At 35.0% G+C, this 24615-nt stretch overlaps 1 protein-coding gene across 1 annotated transcript in view; it reads right to left on the reverse strand.

The window, feature by feature from the left end:
• Positions 1-879: 879 nt before the first annotated feature.
• The window catches only part of LOC136039215 (eukaryotic translation initiation factor 3 subunit D-like), a 64678-nt gene continuing 40942 nt past the window's right edge, over positions 880-24615 (reverse strand). Inside the window, exons 9-12 of the mRNA XM_065722746.1 lie at positions 14962-15104; positions 8809-9001; positions 3858-3930; positions 880-959 (exon numbers count right to left, since the gene is read on the reverse strand). Of these exons, the coding sequence (XP_065578818.1) occupies positions 949-959; positions 3858-3930; positions 8809-9001; positions 14962-15104 (420 nt within the window). The 3' untranslated portion in view covers positions 880-948. The remainder of the gene's footprint in view (positions 960-3857; positions 3931-8808; positions 9002-14961; positions 15105-24615) is intronic.

Here is a 24615-nt window from a genome sequence, read left to right on the forward strand (position 1 = left end):
TCCTTTGGAATTAGGTAGGGAGCAGACTCAACCCATATTTTTTGGTTTTCCACCTGTATTTTGAATTTTTTTGTCCGTTTCCTTGAAAAAAAAAAAAAAAAAAAAAAAAAAAAAAAAAAAAAAAAAAAAAAAAAAATGCCCTCCCCCCTTACATTGTCATGAGTTTACACCCCTGAGGAGTGCACTGTGCTCTCAATATACCAAAAACTAGACCAACAGAAATTAAAAAGCTGCTTCGGGCCCCTTAAGCAAACACCAATAAATAAAAGCTTAGAAACCTGACTTTTCCGCTGTACTCCAGAAGGAGCAGAGTTGAAGATTTTTCTCCTTACATTCGAATGCTTTGAGGCAAAAGGGCTAGCTCGGTACCTTTATAGCTATCGTCAAATAGAACCCAGAATCTCACTGCAGCTAAACCAGAGAAATATGAAAAGGACGAAGGAAAATAAGAGGAACAAAAAAAAACCACTGAGAAGAAAAATTTAGAAGACACAGACTAGAAAATAAGAACAAGAGGAACGAAGAATAAGAATGAGAGAAAAGTAAGAGGAACGAAAAAAAAACCACTGAGAAGAAAAATTATGAAGGCACAGACTATAAAACAAGAAAATAAGAATAAGAAGAACGAAGCATAAGAATAAGAGGAACGAAAAAAAAACACTAAGAAGATAAATTTTGAAGCCACAGGCTAAAAATTCAGTGAAAGCTAAACACGCTAGAACTGAAATCATTTGTCTATGAGGACAGGACTTCGAGTCCAGAAGTAACTTGGTTGGTACGGGGTCAGTGACATGATTCTGTAAGGTCAGTCAGAGTCAACTCGTATACATATATATACGTATTGTCTCTAAGACTTGTTTCAAGTACATTTGAAAACTATCATCTTTGGAAGCATTTATTTCCACCATCACAAATAGAAACAATTTGATAAAAGCTTCTTGAATTTTCTTATTCTTCATCTGAAAAATATAAGTCCATTAATATTATGCCTTGAAATAAATGAATATAAAATAAAGGTTTAAAAGAAAACACTCAAAGACACAAAATACAAGCTGCGGTTAGAAGACAAGCGACCAATGAGAATTCATTTGTATATATATATATATATATATATATATATATATATACATATATATATATATATATATATATACATATATATATATATATATATATATATATATCGTACAATATTGATTCCATACATATATATATATATATATTCCATACAATACGGAATTTATTAGCACTAAAAACCTGAGATACAACAAAAACAAAATCAAATAAATAAACATCAAAACATCTTTGAAGGCCGACGAAAATACTGAACGATCAAAGCGAATACTACGGGAGGATGACCACCTCCCTTCTTCAGCACAAAAAGAGATATTAGAAGGAAATGCAAAAAAGGGAACAAAACAAACTGGATAAACCGAAATTGGGAGAATTAAAAATCTAAAACCCAACAACACGGAGAACTAACAAAAAATAACAAACAAATAAGTAAAAATTTAGCAAAATAAAAAATTTAAAAGCCGAGGAATTTGATTCTTCATTTATTTATTTTTTCTTATGGCAAGCCAATGTAGTTTAGAAAATTACCTTCTTAGATATAAACCCCAAAAATGAAAACCAATAAAAACACTTCGTATTAAATGTTAAATAATTTTTTTTAGTTGCCAATCTGACCAAGTTAATGCTAACTCAAACTTGTTTTCCATATTCAAGCCCATTGGTCCTCCTCCTTACTATGGTTGAGTCAATTCAACCTCGAAAAAGCAGATATTGGGTAAAACAGCTGATTCCAACTAAATTCAGTTGAAATCCGACAAACCCTTCTGGTAGGTATCCCAAGCACTAGAATTTAGGTACCCATCTTAGGAAACCCTCGCTTAAAGCAATACTAGTTAATGCTAAGTACCACAAAGTATTTAGTTTTGAAGGCAAGCAAATGCAATTTTTGAATTTTGATTTTTTGGATTAATTTTAATCAAATTATTTCTAAGGTAATTTTGAATTAACCTAAATCAATTAATTTTGACTTTATTGAAGAATAATTGAATTAAATTTGAATCAATTAATTTAGATTTTTTAAAATTTATTCTTGCGGCACCTATACTCTCCAATCAGATATCATATTTTACGCTGGATTTAGAATTTAACCCCTTGTTTCGACTAAATTAATTTTTATTGCAAATAAAAGAAACATAACGAACTTCATTGGATTAATTCTAGATTAGGTTTTCTCTGCAAAAATTCCGCGTAAGGAGTCTTTTTTAATCATGTTTTAATGATAATTAGTACCCTTAAATCAAAACCAATGGCGCAAATGTTTAATTTTTGAAGTTTTTCCAGTTTCAAGTTTGTTTAGGGCTTATGCGCCAATATTAATCTGCCTTTTTTACAGGAATAGGTAGCGTATTTTCGCAAATCCTTTTAAATTTTTAAAACATGCAAACCGAAGCAGTCCATAAAGCAGTCTATTAAGTGAGCTAGTATGAAATTCCAAAAATATTATATGGAGGTGTTCTTGTAAGGACATCTAAATAAAAGATTTTTTGCCCACAGACCCATTATAGATCTACTCATAGCTGAAAACCACAACTATCTCATACTTTTCTTTTGGTCAGTTCAAAACTATGAAGTTTTTGAGGTCATCATGATTTTGTCAGTATTGCCACGTCGAGCCGTAAAAATAAATAGACAAAACTTATTATTTTAATTTGACAACGCTTTTCGTTCGTAAAAATTCAAAACTTGAAAATAGGCTGATTCCTTAAAACCACTACACCTTCAAAGGAAAGCTATGCTTTTTTAAGCTTTTTAGTGTCATGTTTAAGCTTATTTTTTGCCAATTTCCAACTAGTTTTCTTTTTAATTCTGGCACCCATTACTACCAAAATTAAAAAATGTACATTCTTGGCAAACTGTTTTAAATTTAAATAAAATGACGTTCAACAAAGATAATTTGCCATTAAGCATATTAATGGAGCTAGCAGTGAGGAGCTAAGGGAGCTAGCAAGCTAAAAAAGGGGCATTCTTGGTAAATTGTTTTAAATTTCAAAAAAGGACACTCAACAAAGACAATTTGATATTAAGCATATTAAGGGAGCTAGCAAGTTACTCCATGAATCTTATACTTAAACATTCCAACACAGTGACAGAATCGCTCAAACCTAAAAGTCATAAAAAAAAGCTCAAAATGAGGGTCAGCCTAAAAACAATGTTAGTTCAAAAGGTGGCATATAATATGTCCACATCGAATTAATACAGCTTTTTTCGCTTGAAAAACACCCAGCCTTTGGTTTTATTTATGCAAATGAGAGTTAAACCACAAAGCCTTGAATTTAAATTTTTCTTAATCAACTTAGCATCTTCTTAATCATCTTGGTTGAAAGTTCAAACGGCTATTATATATTGTAATATCCTCATTTTATTTATAAATATAATTACAATGTGGGGTAAGAAATAATTTACAAAGCAAAGAAAAAAAGAAGACTGGAAGTAGAAAGTAGAAAAGAAGCAGGAAATAAAAAAGTAGAAACTGGTTACAATTTACAAAGTAAAGGGAAAAAGAAGATTGTAAGTAGAGTGGAAAAGCAACAGATAGTAAGAATTTGTACCAATTTAAAACGTAAAGGAGAAAAGAAGACTGTAAGTAGAAAGTGGAAAGTAGCAGAAAATAGAAGAGTAAAAACTGATTACAATTTACAAAACAAAGGAAAAAGAAGACTGGAAGTAGAAAGTAGAAAATTAAAAAGTCGAAACCAGTTACATTTTACTAAGTAAAGGAAAAAAGAAGGCTGGAAGTAGAAAGCGTAAAAGCAGCAAAAAGTAGAAAATTAGAAACTGGTTACCGTATTCATCATTATCAGTGTCTTCTTCTGTATCAAAGGAATTATCTGGAACTTTGTATAGACGAATCAATTGCTGGAATATGAAGAAAGGAGTAAGACCAAAAATTTAATTGAAAACCTTTTAAACGACTTGAATTCACTTTAAACAGCTTACTACTATTTTTAAAACGTCTTATTATGACCCTTATTGCAGTTTATTATTATTATTTAATTTAATTCTTATTTAAATATTATTGCTGGAACATTAGAAACTCTAATAGTTTAAGCTAAATATACTAAATGTTATTAACACCTTTGGTTCTTTTGGCGGAAATGTCATTTGATGTTAATGATTTGCGTTAAAGCATTGAATCCAGAGAGAGAGAGGAGAGAGAGGAGAGAGAGAGGGAGAGAGAGAGAGAGAGAGAGAGAGAGAGAGAGAGAGAGAGAGAGAGAGAGAGAGAGAGAGAGAGAGAGAGAGAGAGAGAGAGAGAGGGATAGAGTTAAAACAGCAAAAAAGGAAAGAAAACACAGAAATCCGGAGAGGGTAATTATAAGCTGATATTATAAGCTGGATCATTGAATCCAGAGAGAGAGAGGAGAGAGAGGAGAGAGAGAGAGAGAGAGAGAGAGAGAGAGAGAGAGAGAGAGAGAGAGAGAGAGAGAGGAGAGAGAGAGAGAGAGAGAGAGAGAGAGAGAGAGAGAGAGAGAGAGAGAGAGAGAGAGAGAGAGATAGATAGAGTTAAAACAGCAAAAAAGGAAAGAAAACACAGAAATCCAGAGAGGGTAATTATAAGCTGATATTATAAGCTGGATCATTGAATCCAGAGAGAGAGGAGAGAGAGAGGAGAGAGATAGAGTTAAAACAGCAAAAAAGGAAAGAAACCACAGAAAGGCGGGGAGAGGGTACTTATAAGTTGATAAATGAATGCACCTAACTCAGCTACTTTCAAAGATCAACAACTCAGCTAGACTTTTTTCAGTTTGCCATAAATGTACTGTGTACCAAAGTACAAAATGCAAAACCACAGTACCTCATCTGGCTCTTTTTTTGGCCGTTTTCCGGGGAATTTATACTTTTCTGTTGTTTATATTTATTATCATCCTCTCAACCCAAAGAAATCAGTTACTGGTCCTTTTATGACCACGTTTTGGAAAGATCTCAAACCTTACTTGACAAATTAGACTAAATTTACAATTAGATTATATTGTCTAAATTAACATTTATAAAAGTTATGAAAGAATTTTTTGGATTATTTGACATTTTTTTTAGAATAAACTTCAGCTATATTACTAAGCTTACAAAATCAACTTTTAGGCTTATTCTAATCCCCCCCCCCATAAAAAAACTTAAACTGAGAAAAGCCAAAAAGGCTTATCAAAATCTTAAAGAATCGTAACCAAATAGCATCCCGTTATCCCTCTAGAGCAAGACCAGAGAAATAAAAATGAGATCAGAAGTGCAAAATGGAAAGCCCGTAACCCCAAACAGAAGAAGAAGAATTAGTAGCCAAAGAGTGAGCATAAAATCAATGTTTCAATGCATTCAAAACACTATACGATTTTATCAGCCAAACCTCCACCTATAAACTAATTCTTTTCATTTACCTACAAGCCGCTATACTATATGCATATACTATACTATCAGGGCTGGCAAAGGCTCAGGTGGTGAAAAATAGGGACCAGGGACCTCTTTTTAGTCGAAAAAGAGACCTCTCTAGGGACCATTCTGGGCGCAAAATGGAGCCCAGAACTAATTTTTCAGAAAGCTTTTGAAAGAAAAAGCAGTGACAGAACAGAAAATGACACTTGACTAAGCAAAAAAATGTGAATGGACATTTGTAGACATCTCTCCATGATAAGAGGCCAAGTAATCATTAAGATACTGACCACCTGAGAATCATCATGTCATGGGAGGCGCTTTTTCCTTCTTTTTTTTTCCTCAATACTTTACTTTCGAATACAAAAATATGATGAAAGAGAAAAGGGCAACTAGAAATACAACCTATTTGTTTCCATTTTTTTGCACTGTCTTCTGCTGGAACAGAGATGTGATCAGTGACTGGTTCTTTGACTCTAACTGCTGCTGGTTCTTCGTTCCCATCTATCACAGCCTGCGCTAACTGTATCTCGACGTCCATCTTTTCAGTGTCTTTTTTGAGCCTGTTATGAGCTTCCTTCAGTAACTCGTCTACAGCCTGTTCTTTGGAACCAAACGTTTCTTTTTTTTCATTGAGACATTTTTTGACAGCTTCTATTGTCTGTCTTTCAAAGAGACTAGCGAGCCATAGCTCTCTCAGTCGTTCTCTTGCCTCCAAATCCTACCGCTCTTACTCAGTTTTTTCTTTCAAGGCTTTTCGCTGCTGTAGGTACCAATCGTGGCTTTTTCTAATGGATTTGGCCAGTTTTATCAAGTCTTCAGTGACAGGAACATTTTGCGCAATTCCTCCAAATCTGCACCACCTATCTATCACAAACAGTTTTGCATTTAAAGTTCGATCATTCAACGAAACTCTTTCTTCGCTGAAAACTCGCCCGGAAAGGGAGAAATCCCACTCAATGCTGGCACACCTGTGTGAAATGGTCAAAGCATTTTTTACGACTTCCGACAAGTTTGGATATTTTCCTCCTTAGATTATGTTGTTTCACTTGTCATCGATCCTTCCTGGCTCCGATGGAAATCCGGATAACTGGACTAGCTAAAACTCGTCAACTAACATATGCCAAGATCGGTAACTTCCTGGCAACATATGATAAACTGTGAGCAGAAACTGCCTTTGAAACTTCATCGGAATGCAGAGAAGTTAACGCTTTCAACAACTGCTTTCTGCCGATTTCATCAAGGGTCATCCTCCAGAAATAAGGTCCAAAAGCTTCGGTAAAAAAATAAGCGAAATTAATTCGCTCGAAGGAAAAGGTTTTGACCATTGTATCACGGAACATTTTTCCATATACATCTGCTATCCCGTCTGTGCATTTCTCAGAATAGTCAGACTCGATCATCTTCAGAGCCCATGTAATTTCAGCAACTGTTGTTGTAAGCACCTAGGTGTATTGGCAGTTTTACTGATTCGCCACTCTCCATGGGGGATGCTGCCAAGAGATGAAGCTGATTCGGCGTTAGTTTTATGACAACATTTTTATTATGTTCAACAGTTCTGGCGTTCTGCAGTAAACAGAAGGAGCCCTTATGGCAGACAAGCAATGTATTGCAAATAGAACAGAAGAAAGAGAACACGTCTCCCGGAACGATGCATGACCAATCTTTCATTTGGTGTCCCGTCGCATCTTTCTCTTACAACCAAGTCTCCCAGAACTTCCACTTTACAACTCAAATTTCACTTCAAACACTAAACTTTAAAAAAAGAAAAGAAATGAGTGGAAAAATATATAGACTATTACCAGAAATGTATTCAAATAAAAAAGGGCACTAGTAAGTAGTCTAATAGTTCAAGAAATGTATACAAGCTCAAAATCGCGCAAGAAACCACCTCCTTCGTAATTTGTCATTCGAGCCATTCTCTATTTTTTTTTCCCCCTCTGTAAGCAACAAATACCCAGATACCCAATACAACAGATACCCAGAAAAGAGTTTCCCACGCAATTAAGAAAGCCAACCACTTTTGAATTAAAAATCGAATAGTTGTGGGCATTAAGTCATAGCTAATTGTGGAAAAAGCCAAGACAGATAGTCCAATTCAGTGAGACACAATTCTGACATTAACCCCCTCCCCCTTATTAGGATTGTATAAAAGTGATTTTAGTTCATTTGTTAATAGATAGATATGTCTATTGTCCGTTCATGCGTCATTCCTAGGGCAGTAGAACTAAGATAGATAGTCATAAAACCTATAGTTTTCCAAGTGTTTGGTTAAATGGCAATGGTAAACGGCGGGAGTAAATGTGTCCCTCTTATTGGACCAATACTTGTTTGTTATCTTTAAGCAAGTGCATCCTTGCTGCATCCTAGCCTATTGACTCCAGAGGCAAAAGGGGGTTACTCCCTTTCGTGAATAGTCTGTCTGCTCTGTCCCAACAGTAACGCTGTAGCCTGAGTAACAACAAGTTTTGTCTTTCTTAGACAAGCCAAAACAGGTTCCAAGAATCTCAACCGAAACAAAAATACTGAAAACCGTAGACTCACAGGTATTGGTAGCCTTCAGGATATGGAGCTTTAAACCAAAGCAAGAAAAGGGACTTTGTGGCAGCCCTGTACTATTCATACGCTATACTAAAATGAATATAATACATTCTCCTTTCGCATTTGACCAGTGAACAACTACGTTGGACTAACTATTACGAAATAAAAAGGATAGGAATATAACTACACAGTTATGTATTATTACCTGACTATATCTAACGCATAGTTACGAAACTTGTTTGTATTATTTTCAGACGAAATAACATGTTAGTTCTTTTGACAAAGTGAAGGAGATGAATGCTCTCGAGCCAAATAAAAGATATTTTTATTATATTTTTATATCACAATTATTCTATGAAAAAAATATTTTTCTTTTTATATATCGACCTTTTTTAAGACTGAAATTGGAAAAGCAAGCACTATCTACAATTAATATTAAATAGCCGAGATGACCACTGGCAACCAAAAAGCTTGGAAGTCAATATATATTTTCACACTGTAAAAACAAAGAGGTGGATTTACAGCATAAACGGGGTCTCAAATTTCGGATTGTTGCAAACATGAGGGTGGGGGCTAAAAAATAGAATATATATAGAAATTATGCATTTCTTAAGTCCAGCTCATTATGATTTTTAAAATGTAATCCCTGTTAAGCTGCACCCTGTAATACCCGTCTAGCCTCTTCGAAGGCCGTAAAGCATTCACCCATTTACACACGAACTGAAAAGTATACAATGAGGGAGACAGAGGAAGGGGGAAAAATAGCCAAAAGTATAAAAAAGGACAGAAAAGAAGGAGCAGAAAGACGAAAGAAGGGGGGGGGGGTCTCACCTTGTTTGGGTCCTTAACGATTAAGAATTTGCCATCATCTTGTTTCATGCAAAGATCAATAATACACCGGAGGATACCCCACGCGTTATCCATATTCAAGTTGATTTGATTGGCGAAGTCAGTTGGCCTAAATTGTTGGATACCCAAAACCACATGAGATCCTGGATCTCTGACAGAGCGTCGAGAAACATACCTAGGATAGAAGAGAAGACATAAATAGCCTACATGAAATGTAGGCTATAGAAACATTATTGACACTTAGTATTGCTTTTAGTTGACAAGGGTGGAGGCTAAGGAAGCACCCGCGGAGGGACTTTGACAGGTCAGTCGTGATTCAATAGCCAGTGACTTGCCGTCAAAATTAAACGCATACGTAACATATTTCGTCAATTATTCATAAAATATAAAATTATTTTTGAAATAAAAAATTGTTCTCCAAAACAGAATTTAGCATTTGCCAAGTAGTAACAAATAACATATTTATGCTGCGACATAACGTTGTCGTGGTGAAACTGCAACTGCATGTATTTTTACCCTTTTTTGGAAGGGGCGTCAAAACACTAACAAGAAGGAGAAGCAATGTCATGGAAAAACAAAAATATTAAAACTGCTCACAATTTGGTAACACACCAAAAAATTAAATTTTTTCAAATTTAGTCACTCCTGGAAATGTGCTCCTCCCAGGGTCGTATCCAGGATTTTTTTCGGCGGTGGGGGAGGGGTCGTAAAAGAATTTGTTTAGTGAGGACGTTACGAAAAAAACTTTAAAAAATGCATCAAGAACTTGGTTATATTCGTTTTTCTCACGTTTTTACGAGTCGGACAAACATTTCGGGTGGTTCAAATCTCATATCCTACCTCTGGATACGGCCTTGCCCCTCCCCCCTTCCTCAGGAGAAAACTCCACAGGAACTCACATTATACATCAAAGTTTTTGGTATGTTTATCAATGGATTTTTTCGGAGGGGATGGGAATTCTTCAAACCAATCTGCCCCTACTACCACCACTTGCGCAGGTTTATGACAAGATGTTATTTAAATATACATATTAGATAAGTCAAAATTCCATACAGTCACACAATCCATCCACACATTAAACCTCCAAAAGACCTGATAGACTTCGACCCTTTCTTGGGGTCTGGAGTCAGTGTAATCACACGAAGACATCAACATTTCAATCTCAAATTAGAGCATTTAAACAGCCAACAGATTGTAGAATTATAAAGACTGGTTTCCATTTGTTCAGCATGGAACAATAGTGAATTTTTGGCAGGAAAGCTAGCATAGTAGGATTTTCGTATAATATTATATATAGCATACCCAATATTATATTATAGTATATAAGTATACCAGTATACCCAATATTATATTATATAATATATTATTTTCGACATTAGTGCACATCAGAATTGACTTGAAAATTCCCACCAGAAAATCTAGCCAAAATCTATTAAATGAGAGGTCCCTCTGAACCAGTTCATGCGAAAGTACTTCTAGATAGAATTACTTCGATTTTGGCACTTTTTTCAGAATTTTCTTATAGGCTGGTTCTCAAATAAGCATTTGAGTATAACGCTATCTGCTGGTATCATGTAGTACAGAATTTAGAGGCCTAAAAAATCCATCTGAAACACGAAATTAGTTGCTGAAAAAGTATTCTTAGGCTGACCTATCTGGGTTTTCGTTATTTGTTTCCCAAAACTTTTCTATGTGCTGGTCTTTAAACAGAATTCTGAGTATTAGGGTATGTGCTGGTATATAGCTATACACGATCCCAAAGTCCAACAAAATCATCTCAAAACAGTTCCCGAAAAAGCATTCTTATACTTTCCTAAAATTTCCCCATGGCTTGTTTCTTATAAAAAACTTTGGATGTATGGTTATGCGCCAGAATGTAGCAATACACAATCCTAAACCGGATTGTGTCAGAAGGATCCGGAAACTATAAACCATACACCGGAAACAATAAAATCGGATACCAGGAGCTGAAAAAGCGGTTTTAGGCTGAATTACCAAGATTTTGGTATTTGAGTCTCAAAACATTCCTATAGGTTGATCTTTATATTAAAATTAAATAAAAAACAAGTTTTTTTTTAATTGAAAGTACGGGGAGATATTAAAACGAACAGAAATTGCTCCGTATATGAAAGGGACTGTTCCCTCCTCAGCGCCCCGCTCTTTACGCTAAAGTTATTTTTTTCCTGTTTTAAAAAGTAGAGTTGAGAGAAAGAGTCAAACTTTAGCGCAAAGAGCGGGGCGTTGAGGAGGGAACAGTCCCTTTCATATACGAAGTAATTTCTGTTCGTTTTAAGATTTTATATCGCTCCTTACTTTCAGTTAATTAGTTACTTTCAGTTTTGTTTAATTTCTGAACGTTTTTGAATTAATAAATGTTTTGATTTTGGCTCTCCGCACATGAATAATAAAAACGAAATTTGCATATTAATTTATTTTTATGGCTAAATGGCTTTCTCATAGTTTTGATCGGACGACTTTGAGAAAAAAGGAGCGGGGGAGTAGGTCTAGTTACCCTTCAATTTTTTGGTTATTTAAAAAGGCAACTAGAACTTTTAATTTTTTACGAACGTTTTTATGAGTAAAAATATACGCAACTTACGAATTAACTTTTGTAACGAACTTCTATATTTGTACATTTTTATTACGTATATGAGGGGGTTTACCCCCTCGTCAATACCTCGCTCTTTACACTAAAGCTTAAATTATGACCCAATTCCTTAAGAATGACCCCTGAATCACAAAGGCCGTAGAATAAATAGTTGAAATTAATAAAATTACTTTAGCGTAAAGAGCGATTTATTAGGAGGAGGTGAACCCCTCATATGCGTAATAATTTCTGTTCGTTTTAAGTTTGAATGCTGCTCTTTACTTTCAGTTGAAAAAACTTTTGCATATTTGTTTTTTCATTGCTCTTTAAAAAAAATGCTAAAAAAACCTGCGCCTCCTTCATGGAAATTTTCTTCCCCCATAAGAAATTCCTCCATGGAAAGCTCCCCCACATAACCTCCTCCCCCAACCAACAAAACCCCTGAAAGCGTCTGTACACTTCCCAATAACCATTACTATGTGTAAACACTGGTCAAAGTTTGTAACTTGCAGCCCCTCCCACGGGGACTGAAGGGGAGTAAATCGTCCCCAAATACATAGTTATTAGGTTTCTGGATAAAATTCTAAAATTCCGAATAAAATGGCTATCTCAGAATTTTGATTCGGTGATTTTGGGGAAAAAATGAGCGTGGGAGAGCGCCTAGGTGCCCTCCTATTTTTTTGGTTACTTAAAAAGGGCACTAGAACGTTTAATTTCCCTTAGAATGAGCCCTGACACGACATTTTAGGATCACTGGGTCGATACGATCACCCGTGAAAAAAAAAAGCATCCGTGATCTGTCTTGTGGCAAAAAACGCGAAATTCCACATTTTTGCAGATAAGAGCTTGAAACTTGTATAGCAGGGTCTAAACTTAATGAAACTTATATATTTAAAATCAGCATTAAAATTTGATTCTTTTGATGTAACTATTGTTACAAAAAACCCATTGTTTAGAGTTTTGGTTACTATTGAGCCGGGTCGCTCCTTACTACAGTTCGTTACCACGAACTGTTTGATTTGGGCATAAGAATATGTACGGGTATATAGCAGTGTACAATCAGAAAGCCCATCAAAATCATCCTTAAATTAAAAAGTAGTTACTGAAATTACTCTGATTTTGGTATTACAATCGCAAAATTTTTCTATGGGTTGATACTTGGCCCCTTACTTGGGCGTAAAGCTAAGCATGGCTATATAGCAGTATACAATCGGAAAAATCTATCAAAATGAGTCTGAAACTCGAAATCAATTACCGAAGAAGTATTTTTAGGCTAAATTTTACCCCCCTAGAAAATTTACCCATCCTAAATAGTTTGGCCATGCAACCTGAAAAAGTTTACAATAGACAAAACAGGGTATTCCTTTATGGTATCGAATCCTCTTAGAGGGCCAAAAATTCCTCTCTTAAAACGTTTGTTATAGACAGTTGAGTATAGTTTTTAAGTAAAGTGCGTAAAAAATTCTAGAATTCTGGGGAAAAATAAATTAGACGTAAAACATTCTTGGTGTTGATAGCTTGTGGGCAGACTTTTTTTTGTGTTTAAGCAGTATCTTTCTGTATCTTAACTGATTTGTAGAAGTCAAGTTTGCGACCATTGCAAACTTGAAAAGTTGTTGTCAAAGAATACAATTTTTAAAGAATGGCCCTGTAATCACAAATGTTAAAAAAAATGAATAAGGTTTATAACAAAAGAATTAAAAACCACAACAAAAAATAGCAAAACAAATGATTTCTTTCAAGGTCTATAATAAATATATCAAAAAGCTATGTTGGGTTCAGATTGTTTTCCCACTCATACATTCTTTTCATATATAACTCTCATATAAAAAATTTGTATCACACTTTTTTGACAGAGAGAAGAATCTTCACACTTTTTACTATTTTTTAATTTACTAGTTAACATAATATTTCAATAATTTAATAATTGAGTTCCTACAGTTGATGAGCGAGTAGAGAGGGACCTAAGGCCAGATGAAAAGACAAAAAAAAAAAGAAGAAGATACTCACAAAGCATTCTAAATTAAGATTTTCCCACGTTCTTGAATATTCTCCAGAAAATTTTTGGCTAGAACACATTTACTGTAAAAACCGACAATTTTCAGGATCTTTAAATAATTACTTCACTTATTTTTTTAGTGTCATAAACATGCTAATTCGATGATACGAGGTCGAATTGTCACTGGCCAAAGTGAGGGTTAAGAGAAATGTGAAACGCCTCCCCCCTCTCCCAATTTTTTTTATCTATCAAGACTTTGTTCGTGTCATATTACAACTTTTTATCAAGTTTAACTAAGTTTGTAATCCCTTTCCTTTTTAGAACATCTTCTCTTTTCTTTCCTACTTTATGATTTTGATTTCCATTCATATTCCATGCTTGTCTTTTGCGTGTTTAGTTTTCAAGGGGAAAAAAAGAAAAAAACAACAGAAAAATAAAATTTTAAATTACACAAAAAGAAAAATTATGAAAAAAACAGATAACAAATTTCAACCCTCTCCCCTTCATAGTTTTTTTTTCACCAGCCATTATTTAATTTGGGAGGAAAGAGTAAAGAGAGGCTTTGAATAGAGGAGGAGGAGCCTACGTGGCTGTGTTGGCTTAGGGTGGTTTGGTGCTGCAATAAGTTGTTAGTAGTAGCAGTTGTTATTTAATTTGTGGTGATGTTATATTACGGCTTCTGAATCCCGTTTACGACATTTTGCAATGCATTGTCGTTTCTTCTTATTATTTTGTTAATTTTATTAATTTACGTATTTTATTAATTTATTATTTATTTATAATTTTATTAATTTACGTTTTTATTAATCACGAGCTCAGTGGTGACCCAGTGTATTTTATTTGTTATGCGTATTATATTAATAAATTGAACTTTTCTTTTATGCTCAAATTGGTCTTTTGTGAGATAAGTAAAAAAACAAACCACACAACTAATACTTAAACTTTAAAGGAAAAACCAGCTTCATGAAGAGGAAAACATTAAAAACCTATAAACAAATGTAAATACACAAAAATAAAAACGTCTCGTATTTCATATGGTCAGGGCCAAGTCAAGAGAAGGTAGTGATGCCTGACTATAACTTTTACAACTCGTAGATTTTATTTGTAATGATTCTTCTTTTACTATTATGAACCATCTCTTCTATCCCATTTTTCTTTACCTTGATTTCTTTTTACATCCCACACTTGTTCTTTCTCTGATCGGCATTTAAGACAAAAAAAAAAAAAAAATCTAACCGTTACATGAGGGTTTTCAGAAGAAACCATTCAAAAGCTTAATACCTATAAAAAAGAAAAATAGAAAAATTAGAGCAATTCTGTGTCACGTTTATCCGTTTTGCAATGCCTTATTTTTTTTTTTAAGAGTCTCTCCTTTCCTTTTTATCTTTATTTTAATTACTTTTTTTCAATATATGGCTTCTGCGTGATTGGTATTTTTAAAAAAAAAAAAAAAAAAACACACACACACAAGTAAAATAGCTCCTTCAAATGATGATAAAACATTGAAAACCACTATAAAGACAAAAATAAAATAAAAACAAAACCTTACCCGAATTTCATTTGGTCAGAGCCGGCCAGCAGGGACTGAACTGTCCATTTAGCTAATTTGTTTGCATTATTTTTTAACTCCTGGGCCAAGACAGCCCCCCGTTGAGAATCAAGCTTCTGTCGCCAGTCAACACCACCACCAAACTAAAAGCAAATTAGATATTAATTACTATTTAATTAGCATTCCTTTTATACTGGTATTCTATTTTTTCGTTGTCCTTGGTTAGTAGCAATGGGTGGTTTTTGTTAGTTTGTGGTCATCTATTCCGAGCATTCTGAGACCTGAGTACCTAGAAATTTAAAAAGGTGTTTGTACCGTATGGGCTCCTAGTTATTTTTCTTATTACTGCTACAGAATATGCTGATGGAACCTTTTTTTTTTTTTTTTTTTTTTTTTAACGGTTGTTCATTTTTTAAATTTTTAAGTGTGTTGCCAATCCGCTGCAAATATTTTTGTCACTTTTGTATTTAAGTTCCTATTTCTTCTTTTTTGTGATAAATTCAATTTCTTGTCAAAATAATTGAGTTCGGTACTTTCCGACACATTAATGATGCCCCCTCCTGATTTTCTTCGCCTAATCGCTGGTTACACCCGTTTTTCAAGATCACAAGCTCAACCACGTTGAATATGAGTTGTGTTTTCAGGCAGCGGGTTTGAAGCGGTAAATAATTCTGAGACCACACTGGCTAATCATGATAAAAGATAAAATCGCAAAGAAAGGAAGAAAATCAGGACAATAAACAGCCAGTGAAAAATTGAAAAATTATGCAAATATTTCGGTCAAGACCCGCTTGACCGTCCTCAGTACAGAATACAATTACCATTTCACCGTTATTCAGAAAGGGTCATCCCATTTTAGTTTTGTATTTTGTTTTAAAGTTTGGTTTTTCATATTTTTATCAGTTTTATTCTGCACTGAGGACGGTAAAGCGGAGGTCTTAACCGAAAGATTTGATTTTGTTTTTTAATTTTTTCACTGGCAGAACATTGTCCTCGTTTTTTTCCTTTCTTCGTGATTTTATGTTTTCTCATGTTTTAAACGGGTTCGACAAAAATCTTTTCAGGTTATCCGTGTTCAAAACAGTAAAACTTTAAAGTGTTTTCATCTTACGGGTTCCAAGCGTGTTGGACACGAGTTCCTCAAAATTGTAACGCGCCAGAATAGCATGGTTGAACACGGGTTCTGAGAAGATGTTCGCCAGCATTAAACATGGCAGTCAAAACAATAACCTGCACAACCCTTGTTGGATGTGAGTGGCATGATAAGAGGCTTAAGCTTCTGTCACCAGTCAAAATTACAACCAAACTACCCACCGTTATCCCATTAAAATGTGTATATTTTAGGGTAAAAATACCGTCTCGTTCTTCCGAACGAGTAATTTTTTACGCGTTTTCAGGCAAAAAAATATGTTTCTCTGATATACAGTAGAATCAATTGCAAGTTCGAGTTAGTACTTTTTGTTAGTCACTGGTTCTGTCTCTTTTGTTGGTCCTGTGCGTACACTAGAAAAAACATAACAATAACAAGTTTTGTTATGAAGAACGAGCGTACAATCTATTTATATAGCAACGGTTTTATAACCTATAGTTTCAACGAAAGGAAACTACAGTTGATCAAGTCCGTGCAAAATCAAAGCTGAAAAAAGGTAAAGCATAACATAAAAGTATGTATTTAAAAGCATATAAGTAAACTAAATTATACAAAATATAAGAATAAAAAATAAAACAAAAATATACTTCATACTTTCACAATGAAATAAAATCGATAAAGAAACAAACATAATTAAAATCATAATGCCCAAATTCAAAATTTTTCAAGATATAAAACAGACTTTTACAGAATAAAAAAGAAGAAAAACGGTCTAAAACGATTTTCAGACTGAAGATAATATTTCTTTTGAGTTTAAAAGTTTAAATTTCAGTTTCATTTGAGTCTAAAATTTAAAAAATTCGAAATAAGGAAAAAACGAAGCACCAAGAGAAAATGTTGATTAACATAAAGCGAATCGATGGGTTATAAATCCTTTTCTCATTGAAAAAAAAAAATAAAATAAAGAAGAACCAAACATGGCTACACACCTCTCGAATGCTACTAGTTTTAAATTATAGAACAAGAATAAAAAGGAAAAAAAAAAAATATGATTTTTCACCTGAGATTCAACCTTTTTTAAGTTTACAATTGTAAGTGCCAAAGACATCAGAATGGAAACATTCCTTCCCCCTGGCTCCATCTTTAGTTTATTCATACCTAAAACCTTGGTTTCCATAAAAAAATCATTCTGGTTGGTATACAACTATTAAGATTTTTTGGTTGCGTAAATTCTATCTGCTGCCATAATTGAATCGTGGAAAGAGGCGATCACAAACTTTTCTTGTTTAAAAACAAGTCCAACCAACCGTTTGTAACATGCTTGTTTTCAGCTGATCGTCAATCATGCAACAGTCAATGGGAGATAAATAATTTTATTAGTCGGCCTCACAGCTTAGATACCAATGCACAGTTATGAAATCTCCTATCTTGCCCATGAGAGGCTTTTAGTACAGAGCTCTGAACTTGGCGCCTCCTACAAGCCCGCGCTCTGACGCGTAGATCGTACTACAACACCATAGGCGGGAGCACAGCTTAGATACCAATATACAGTTATGAAATCTCCTATCTTGCCCATGAGAAGCTTTTGGTACAGACTGCCAGTTTCCTGTCTCCAGCCGCTAGCATCGCTACCGCGCACTGTGATCGAGTTTTCATAACTGTACTGGCATCTAAGCTGTGATCGGCCTATTGAACAAATACAGGTTGGTGGGAATATGTAGAAACAAATAAGTGATATTTTTAGATCAGAAGAAAATAAGGATCCTATTGAAATGTCAAATACTTAAGGGATAAATATAAAAGAATAGGATAGCCTAAATTAACGAGGATAAGGATCCTCCTGTGCCATTGCTGGCACACAGGGCGTCGAATAGACGTTTCGGTTTCTGGGTCTTTCTTAAAAGGACAAGTTGCAAGCTTGTCACCCAACTTTGCTGTGGCAGGAATCGAACCCTGGGCCTCATATTACCAACCAAGGCATCAATCAACAAGGTTGGATAGCCTAAATCGTCTTTCAGAAAAAAAAGTTTTCGTAGGCAAGTCAATTAGCTAATAGTTTGAAGTTTTTAATCTGGGTTAATATTAATGACAAGATAAATTTTATTTTAAAAATGTATACAAAACACTTTGCAGCACCTGGTAAGAAAGCCCCAAAGGGTTTGTTGGCAGCAGGTGGCAGTCTTCTCTACTGTACATAGTACTACATACAAACATATAGACTACATACACATACATACAAACATACTATTCTTTTGCAAGGAAACATCTCACTGCAGCCTTGAAGGATGTGAAAAGACTCGAATTTCTTATTACAATTGGAATAATATCCCATACAGAGGGGGCAAAATTTCCAATTACAAAAGAAGCTCTAACCCTATCAAGGAGGCACACTCGTGCCTCTATGAAGAGGCGACACACGACAATGTTAAGCGATCTTCGGTTCCAGTGGTCGCAGACGGATGGGGAGGGATGCATTTCGTAGCCCGAGCTCCAACTAAGAAACCTGCAAAATTTCATCCCCCTCCAACTTTTCCTTCATGGGGAAAATCTGGCCAGAAGTTTCGACCTGTCAACCCAAGCCCCCCTTTAACGTTGTCCGATCGGGCTGAAATTCACAAGTTAAGGTCCCCTAGGGCCCAGGAGCTTATCCGCGAAATTTCAGCTTGATCCGATAACTCCTTCCCTGTTTTCCAGAAACCACGCATAGCCACTTAAAATTCATTTACTTTTTTTTCCTAGACGCCTACAGGTCACATCCGACATCGGATCTGGGTGTACGAAGACTCATTCGATGCGGAATTCTCCGAGTAATTTTCCTGGAAAGTTTCGTAGGAAAATCTTAACCCCCCGAAAGTTTCGACCCTCCAGCCCCCCCACCCCTTTTAACGTTGTCCGATCGGGCTGAAATTCACAAGTTAAGGTCCCCTACGGCCCAGGAGCTTATCCGCGAAATTTCAGCTCGATCCGATAACTCCTTCCCTGTTTTCCAGAAACCACCCATTAGCTATTTAATTAACGGATTTCTCTCCATAAGAGCCCATGTTAATTTGAAATTTTTAAAAGCTATTGAGAAGTTATATTTACACACATGCAAGTTATTAGCTCAGTTGGTAGAGCGTGAGACTTTTAATCCTCGGGTCAAGGGTTCAAGTCCCTTACGGGCGGTTTTTTTTCACAATATCAAAAAAATTTTGATAACACCTGGACAGCTTATCATTTGAGAGATAACAGAATATTAGCTTCTTATGAGCAAAAGAAACATTTCGGTCATTCTATCTATTTTTTTTTCTATTTTATACAATGATTTAAAAGCGGGGGAGGGGGGGGAGGGGGGTTCCTCTCCTAATTCCTGTACGAGGAGTACTCCTGTACGAGGAGTACAGGAATTATTAAATTACATCCACCATGGATTGTAGAAAAACGTACAGAATTAATATGAAAAAAAATTAAACCTGTACAAAAGGGTCTTTAAAAGCGGGGGGTTTGCCTCTCCTAATAGTCTTCTTATAGTCCTAATTTTTTTCTATTTTATACAATGATTTAAAAGCGGGGGGGGGGGGGGCAGCCACCCAAGTTCCTCTCCTAATTCCTGTACGAGGAGTACAGGAATTATTAAATTACATCCACCATGGATTGTAGAAAAACGTACAGAAATAATATGAAAAAAACTTCGTTTTCTTAAAGAGTTAAAGAGGCTGCGTCCCAAAGTCGAACCTTAAAACGTACAGGAATTAGAAGAGGCAGTTGGGGGGCTGCCGCCCCCCAAACCCCCAGCTTTTAAAGACTCTTTTGTACAGGTTTTTTTTGTGGGGGGGACTTCATTGTTACTATTTACTAGTTTCGGCGCAATGGTTCTCCTGTCCTCTTGTGTTTAACATTTTTCGAAGTTATTCCATTATTCATTCATTTCAATTTTTTGTTAATTAAAAGAGGGCCTTTCCGAAGCCAAGAGCTGGGGGTTAGCAAAAAAACAAAAAACCTGTACAAAAGAGTCTTTAAAAGCTGGGGGTTTGGGGGGTGGCAGCCCCCCAACTGCCTCTTCTAATTCCTGTACGTTTTAAGGTTCGACTTTGGGACGCAGCCTCTTTAACTCTTTAAGAAAGCGAGGTTTTTTTCATATTATTTCTAAATAGGTGTACCAGATTTCATGCCCCTCGTGTATCATGACTATGGAGAAAAAATTTTCGAAAGAAGAGGGAAAACATTATTGATATGTCAAAATACTAACTTGGAAATCTCTTGTTTTTGAAACATCAAAAAGTGGATTCTTAGTGTAAAGTTCATTAATATTATGAGTAAACAAAGTTTTGGGTGACAAAAGTTTAACGGCTTTATTTTGGATTTTTCTATAAGAGGACACAAAATTACTAGCCTAAACAGAGCAACCATAACATATGTACGGGTAAAAAATAGCGAAATAAATCAATCGATGCTGGGATACTAGGCTTTTAACTCGGCGAAGCACACCCAGAGATCTGGACAACTTTGAGGCTACGATATTTCATTGTGTTTCCATGATAGATTTTCATCAATCATAAAACCCACATATTTTGTTACCTTTACTCTTTTTATTTCATTTCTATCCATATTAATGCTTAGCTTGGACTTACTACAGTGTTGTCTTTTGCTACAGCAGTAAGGGAAGTTACACTCCTTTGACCCATTTTTTGAATCATTTTCTGCTAATTTCTCACAAATGTTCTTCATTTTCAAGCTTAGCGCCCACTAAGCGAAAAACTACCTAACCGCACATGGAGGTTTTTAGCATCAAAATTGGGTTACAGGGTTTCCCTGATTTTTTGGGATTTTCCCGATCTTTATATTACTGTGTTAGTTTTCACTTAACTAATTAAAAGAACCAGACTTCATTTCTAGTGTCCTTGATGCTCTAAAGTTTTAGCTGCCTCACATTCCGCACAAAATCAATGATGAATAAAAAAGCCCTTGAATCGAAAGCCCTTTCTCAATTATAGCCCTTTTGTTAATTCACAAAGAAAAACCAAACATGGATAAAAACATCTCGAATGCTGTGGCTGAAAAGGTTTCAAATTATAAAACCTAATAGCATACAAAACAACGCATAAGCACAACCAATATTACTTTCATATTAAATGATTTTTCTTCTTTGCTTTATGCTAAAAATTTTAATTTCTTTTGTAGCGTCGTAATTAATAGTCCTTCGGACAGCGAATGTGTGGTGTGTTCTGTGAAGGCACAATGGGATTGATCTCTGCTTGATAATAGAGGATCTGGTATACAATCTCAGCTGCAGCAAACTGCCAAAGGGCCCGGAACTGTGTTCTGGTGATGAGATTATCCGAAAGCGTCTCCATAATAATCCAAAACGTGGTCTAAATCTTCAAAAGCTAAAGTTTCAAGGTATTTAAAAAGTAAGCAAGTAGAAAAGTAAGAAGGTGAAGAGAAAGGAGGCAAAGAAGGTATTATGAATGTTATATATTCTCTGCTTGATAATAGAGGATCTGATATACAATCTCAGCTGCAGCAAACCGCCACAGGGCCCGGAACTGTGTTCTGGTGATGAGATTATCCGAAAGCGTCTCGATAATAATCTAAAACGTGGTCTAGATCTTCAAAAGCTAAAGTTTCAAGGTAATTTAGACAGTAAGAAGGTGAAAAGAAAGGAGGCAAAGGAGGTATTATGAATTTTAGAAAACCTCCAAACCAAATGAGATGATATACAACAAGACAGGATGCCAGGCGAAAGGAGAAACGCAGGAAACAATGTCATACACTGCCTTTTCGTCGCAACCGTCTTGACAAAGCAAGATTAAATGAAAGCCCCAGAAAAGAAAATAGACATATGGTGCCAAGTCCCCGTGGATTGTCGCAACTTTTTGTCGCAACCGTCTTAACAAAGCAAAATTAAATGAAAGCCTCAGAAAAGAAAATAGACTTCTGATGCCAAATCCCCGTGGATTGTCGCAGCTTTTTGTCGCAACCACCTGGACTAAGCAAAATTAAATGAAAGCCCCAGAGAAGAAAATAGACTTATGGTGCCAAGTCCCCGTGGATTGTCGCAACCGTCTTGACAAAGCAAAATTAAATGAAAGCCTCAGAAAAGAAAATAGACTTCTGATGCCAAGTCTCCGTGGATTGTGACAGTTCATGATTTGGTTGTAGAAGAGTGTATGTCTTCTTACTTGCCTTGCATCATATTAAACGTCTAAAATATGTTAGACGCCAAAATCCAAATTTTTTTGAAAAAATAAAAAAAAATCAAATCAATCAGAACTTTAGTTTTGAAATAAGGATTTCCGGTAGGCTACTATTTCTCAAATATTTGAGAGATAAGAAAATTTCACTTAAGTTTTCGATGAGATAATACGAAATAAGATTAGAGTTAAAATTTATTAAATCTTTAAAAAGTTAATCTTTAAAGCTAGGAAATTTTACAATATGTAGCGGATTCGAAAGATCAAAATTTAAAAACAGAAAGTCACTTAAGAAATTTTCTTTCTGGAAAACCAATATAGGTTCCAGTTCTTACAAGACCAGTATTTGTCTATCCACGTTGAAAAACAATTCTACCTTTTCTAAAGAAAGCTACCTCTAATGAATCGAAAAATTGATCCGTCATGACAACTTTGGAAATTGCTTCTAATCGAACGAAACGATTTCGTATACAAAGAAAGCTCATGTCTTTTGCACATTTTCCATAGAATTATTCGTTTAAAATACATAAGGCATCAAGTCAAAAATTTTAGAAAAACACCCAAAAAACGTGATTTGGCGCTCGTGATTGACCTTTTTAGAAGTTTTTTTCCCCAAAAAACCCACAGAAGAAACGGTACTGCGCTCTCCTTTTCTCAGAGATATTTGATATTCCGCATGATTATGACCCCAAAATGTTCTGGAAAAGTTTACTTACCTCGCTAGGATAATTTTGTTTTGGCACCAAGTACAATATAAGAAAACGTAAACTAAACTATCTCAAAATTTTTATCGGAAGGGTTAGGGGAAAAAAGGTCGTGGGGGGGGGCTAATTGCCCTCTGTTCTCTTTCGACTCTTAAAAAGCGAACTAGAACATTCAATTTCCACTCAAATGAGCCCTCTCTGAAGTTTATACGACCAACCCTTATATAAAAACCATATACCCTCCGATCACTTTTGACTCTTAAAAAGGGCACTAGAACTTCCGATTTCCAACTGAATGAGCATTCAGTTTCCAACTGAATGCTCCAACTGAAATTGCAGGCAATTTCCCCAAATCAGATGAAAACGACAATAAAAACTGAAAATAGAGCCATATAGTACTATAAAGGTAGAGATATACTAGCGAATATACATATAGTATATTCTATAGTATATCTTAGTATATCTAGCGAACATACTTATATAGCGAGATATACTTACAAGAGCCGGGATACAAATTTTGTGATAAAACCAATTTTCTTTTTCAGAAAAAAAGAGAATTTAAACAGATAAAGCTGATCTACTAATTTTTATCGTAAGATAAATGAAATTGAAATGAAATAATATAAAGAAATTTGTTTCTATCTTTCTATAAAAATTTCATTCCTTTATCCTAAACCGCAAATGCGATAAATGGTCTAAAATTTGCAGAGCTCCCACATGATTGCAGCAGTAGTTACAACCAAGTTAAGAGCGAACTGCAGTCATGTTAAACGAAAATTGTCAAATGTACTGTGAAAAAAAAAACAAAAAAAAACAAAAAAAACTGTCAGCCGAGAAAAAATTTCCATTTAAAAATCATTCAGGAATGATAGCTATTACATCGGTTAATCTTATCTTATTAGTAAAAGCTCGTTGCAAAATCACATTTTCGAGAAATTTAAGATAGAACTGAAAACTCCTCAAAAATGGCAAAGGGTAGAAACGAGATGTGGTATCATTGGTAGTAAACTGAAGGGTTATTGGTAAGTAAACTAAACGTTTCATACTTTCTGAAAAACTATGAAAATTTTACAAGCTCCACAGAAACTTTTCTATCCCGCTTCATGAATCCCGTACTCAGAAAAAAAATATGCAAGTTTGCATCTTTTACCATTTAGGAGCTAGAGACCCATGATCACGAGAAAAAGTAACCCTACGAAAGCAGTAGCGTTGCTCTAAAACACGATTACCCACATCTTTTTACAAGAGCTGGGATACAAATTTTGTGATAAAACCATTTTCTTTTTCAGAAAAAAAAATTAAACAGATAAAGCTGATCTACTAATTTTTATCGTAAGATAAATGAAATGGAAATGAAATAATATAAAGAAATTTGCTTCTATCTTTCTATAAACATTTCATTCCTTTATCCTAAACCGCAAATGCGATAAATGGTCTAAAATTTGCAGAACTCCCACATGATTGCAGCAGTAGCTGCAACCAAGTTAAGAGCGAACTCGGTAAACGAGAATTTCAAATGTGCTGTGAAAAAAAAACTGTCCGGTGAGAAAAAACTTCCGTTTAAAAATCATTCAGGAATGGTAGCTATTACATCGGCTAATCTTATCTTAATATTAAAAGCTTGTTGCAAAATAAAATTTTCAAGAAATTTAAGATAGAACTGGAAACTCCTCAAAAATGGCAAAAT

Source organism: Artemia franciscana, chromosome 19 (assembly GCF_032884065.1).
Source record: "Artemia franciscana chromosome 19, ASM3288406v1, whole genome shotgun sequence".
Taxonomy (NCBI): Eukaryota; Metazoa; Arthropoda; class Branchiopoda; order Anostraca; family Artemiidae; genus Artemia; species Artemia franciscana.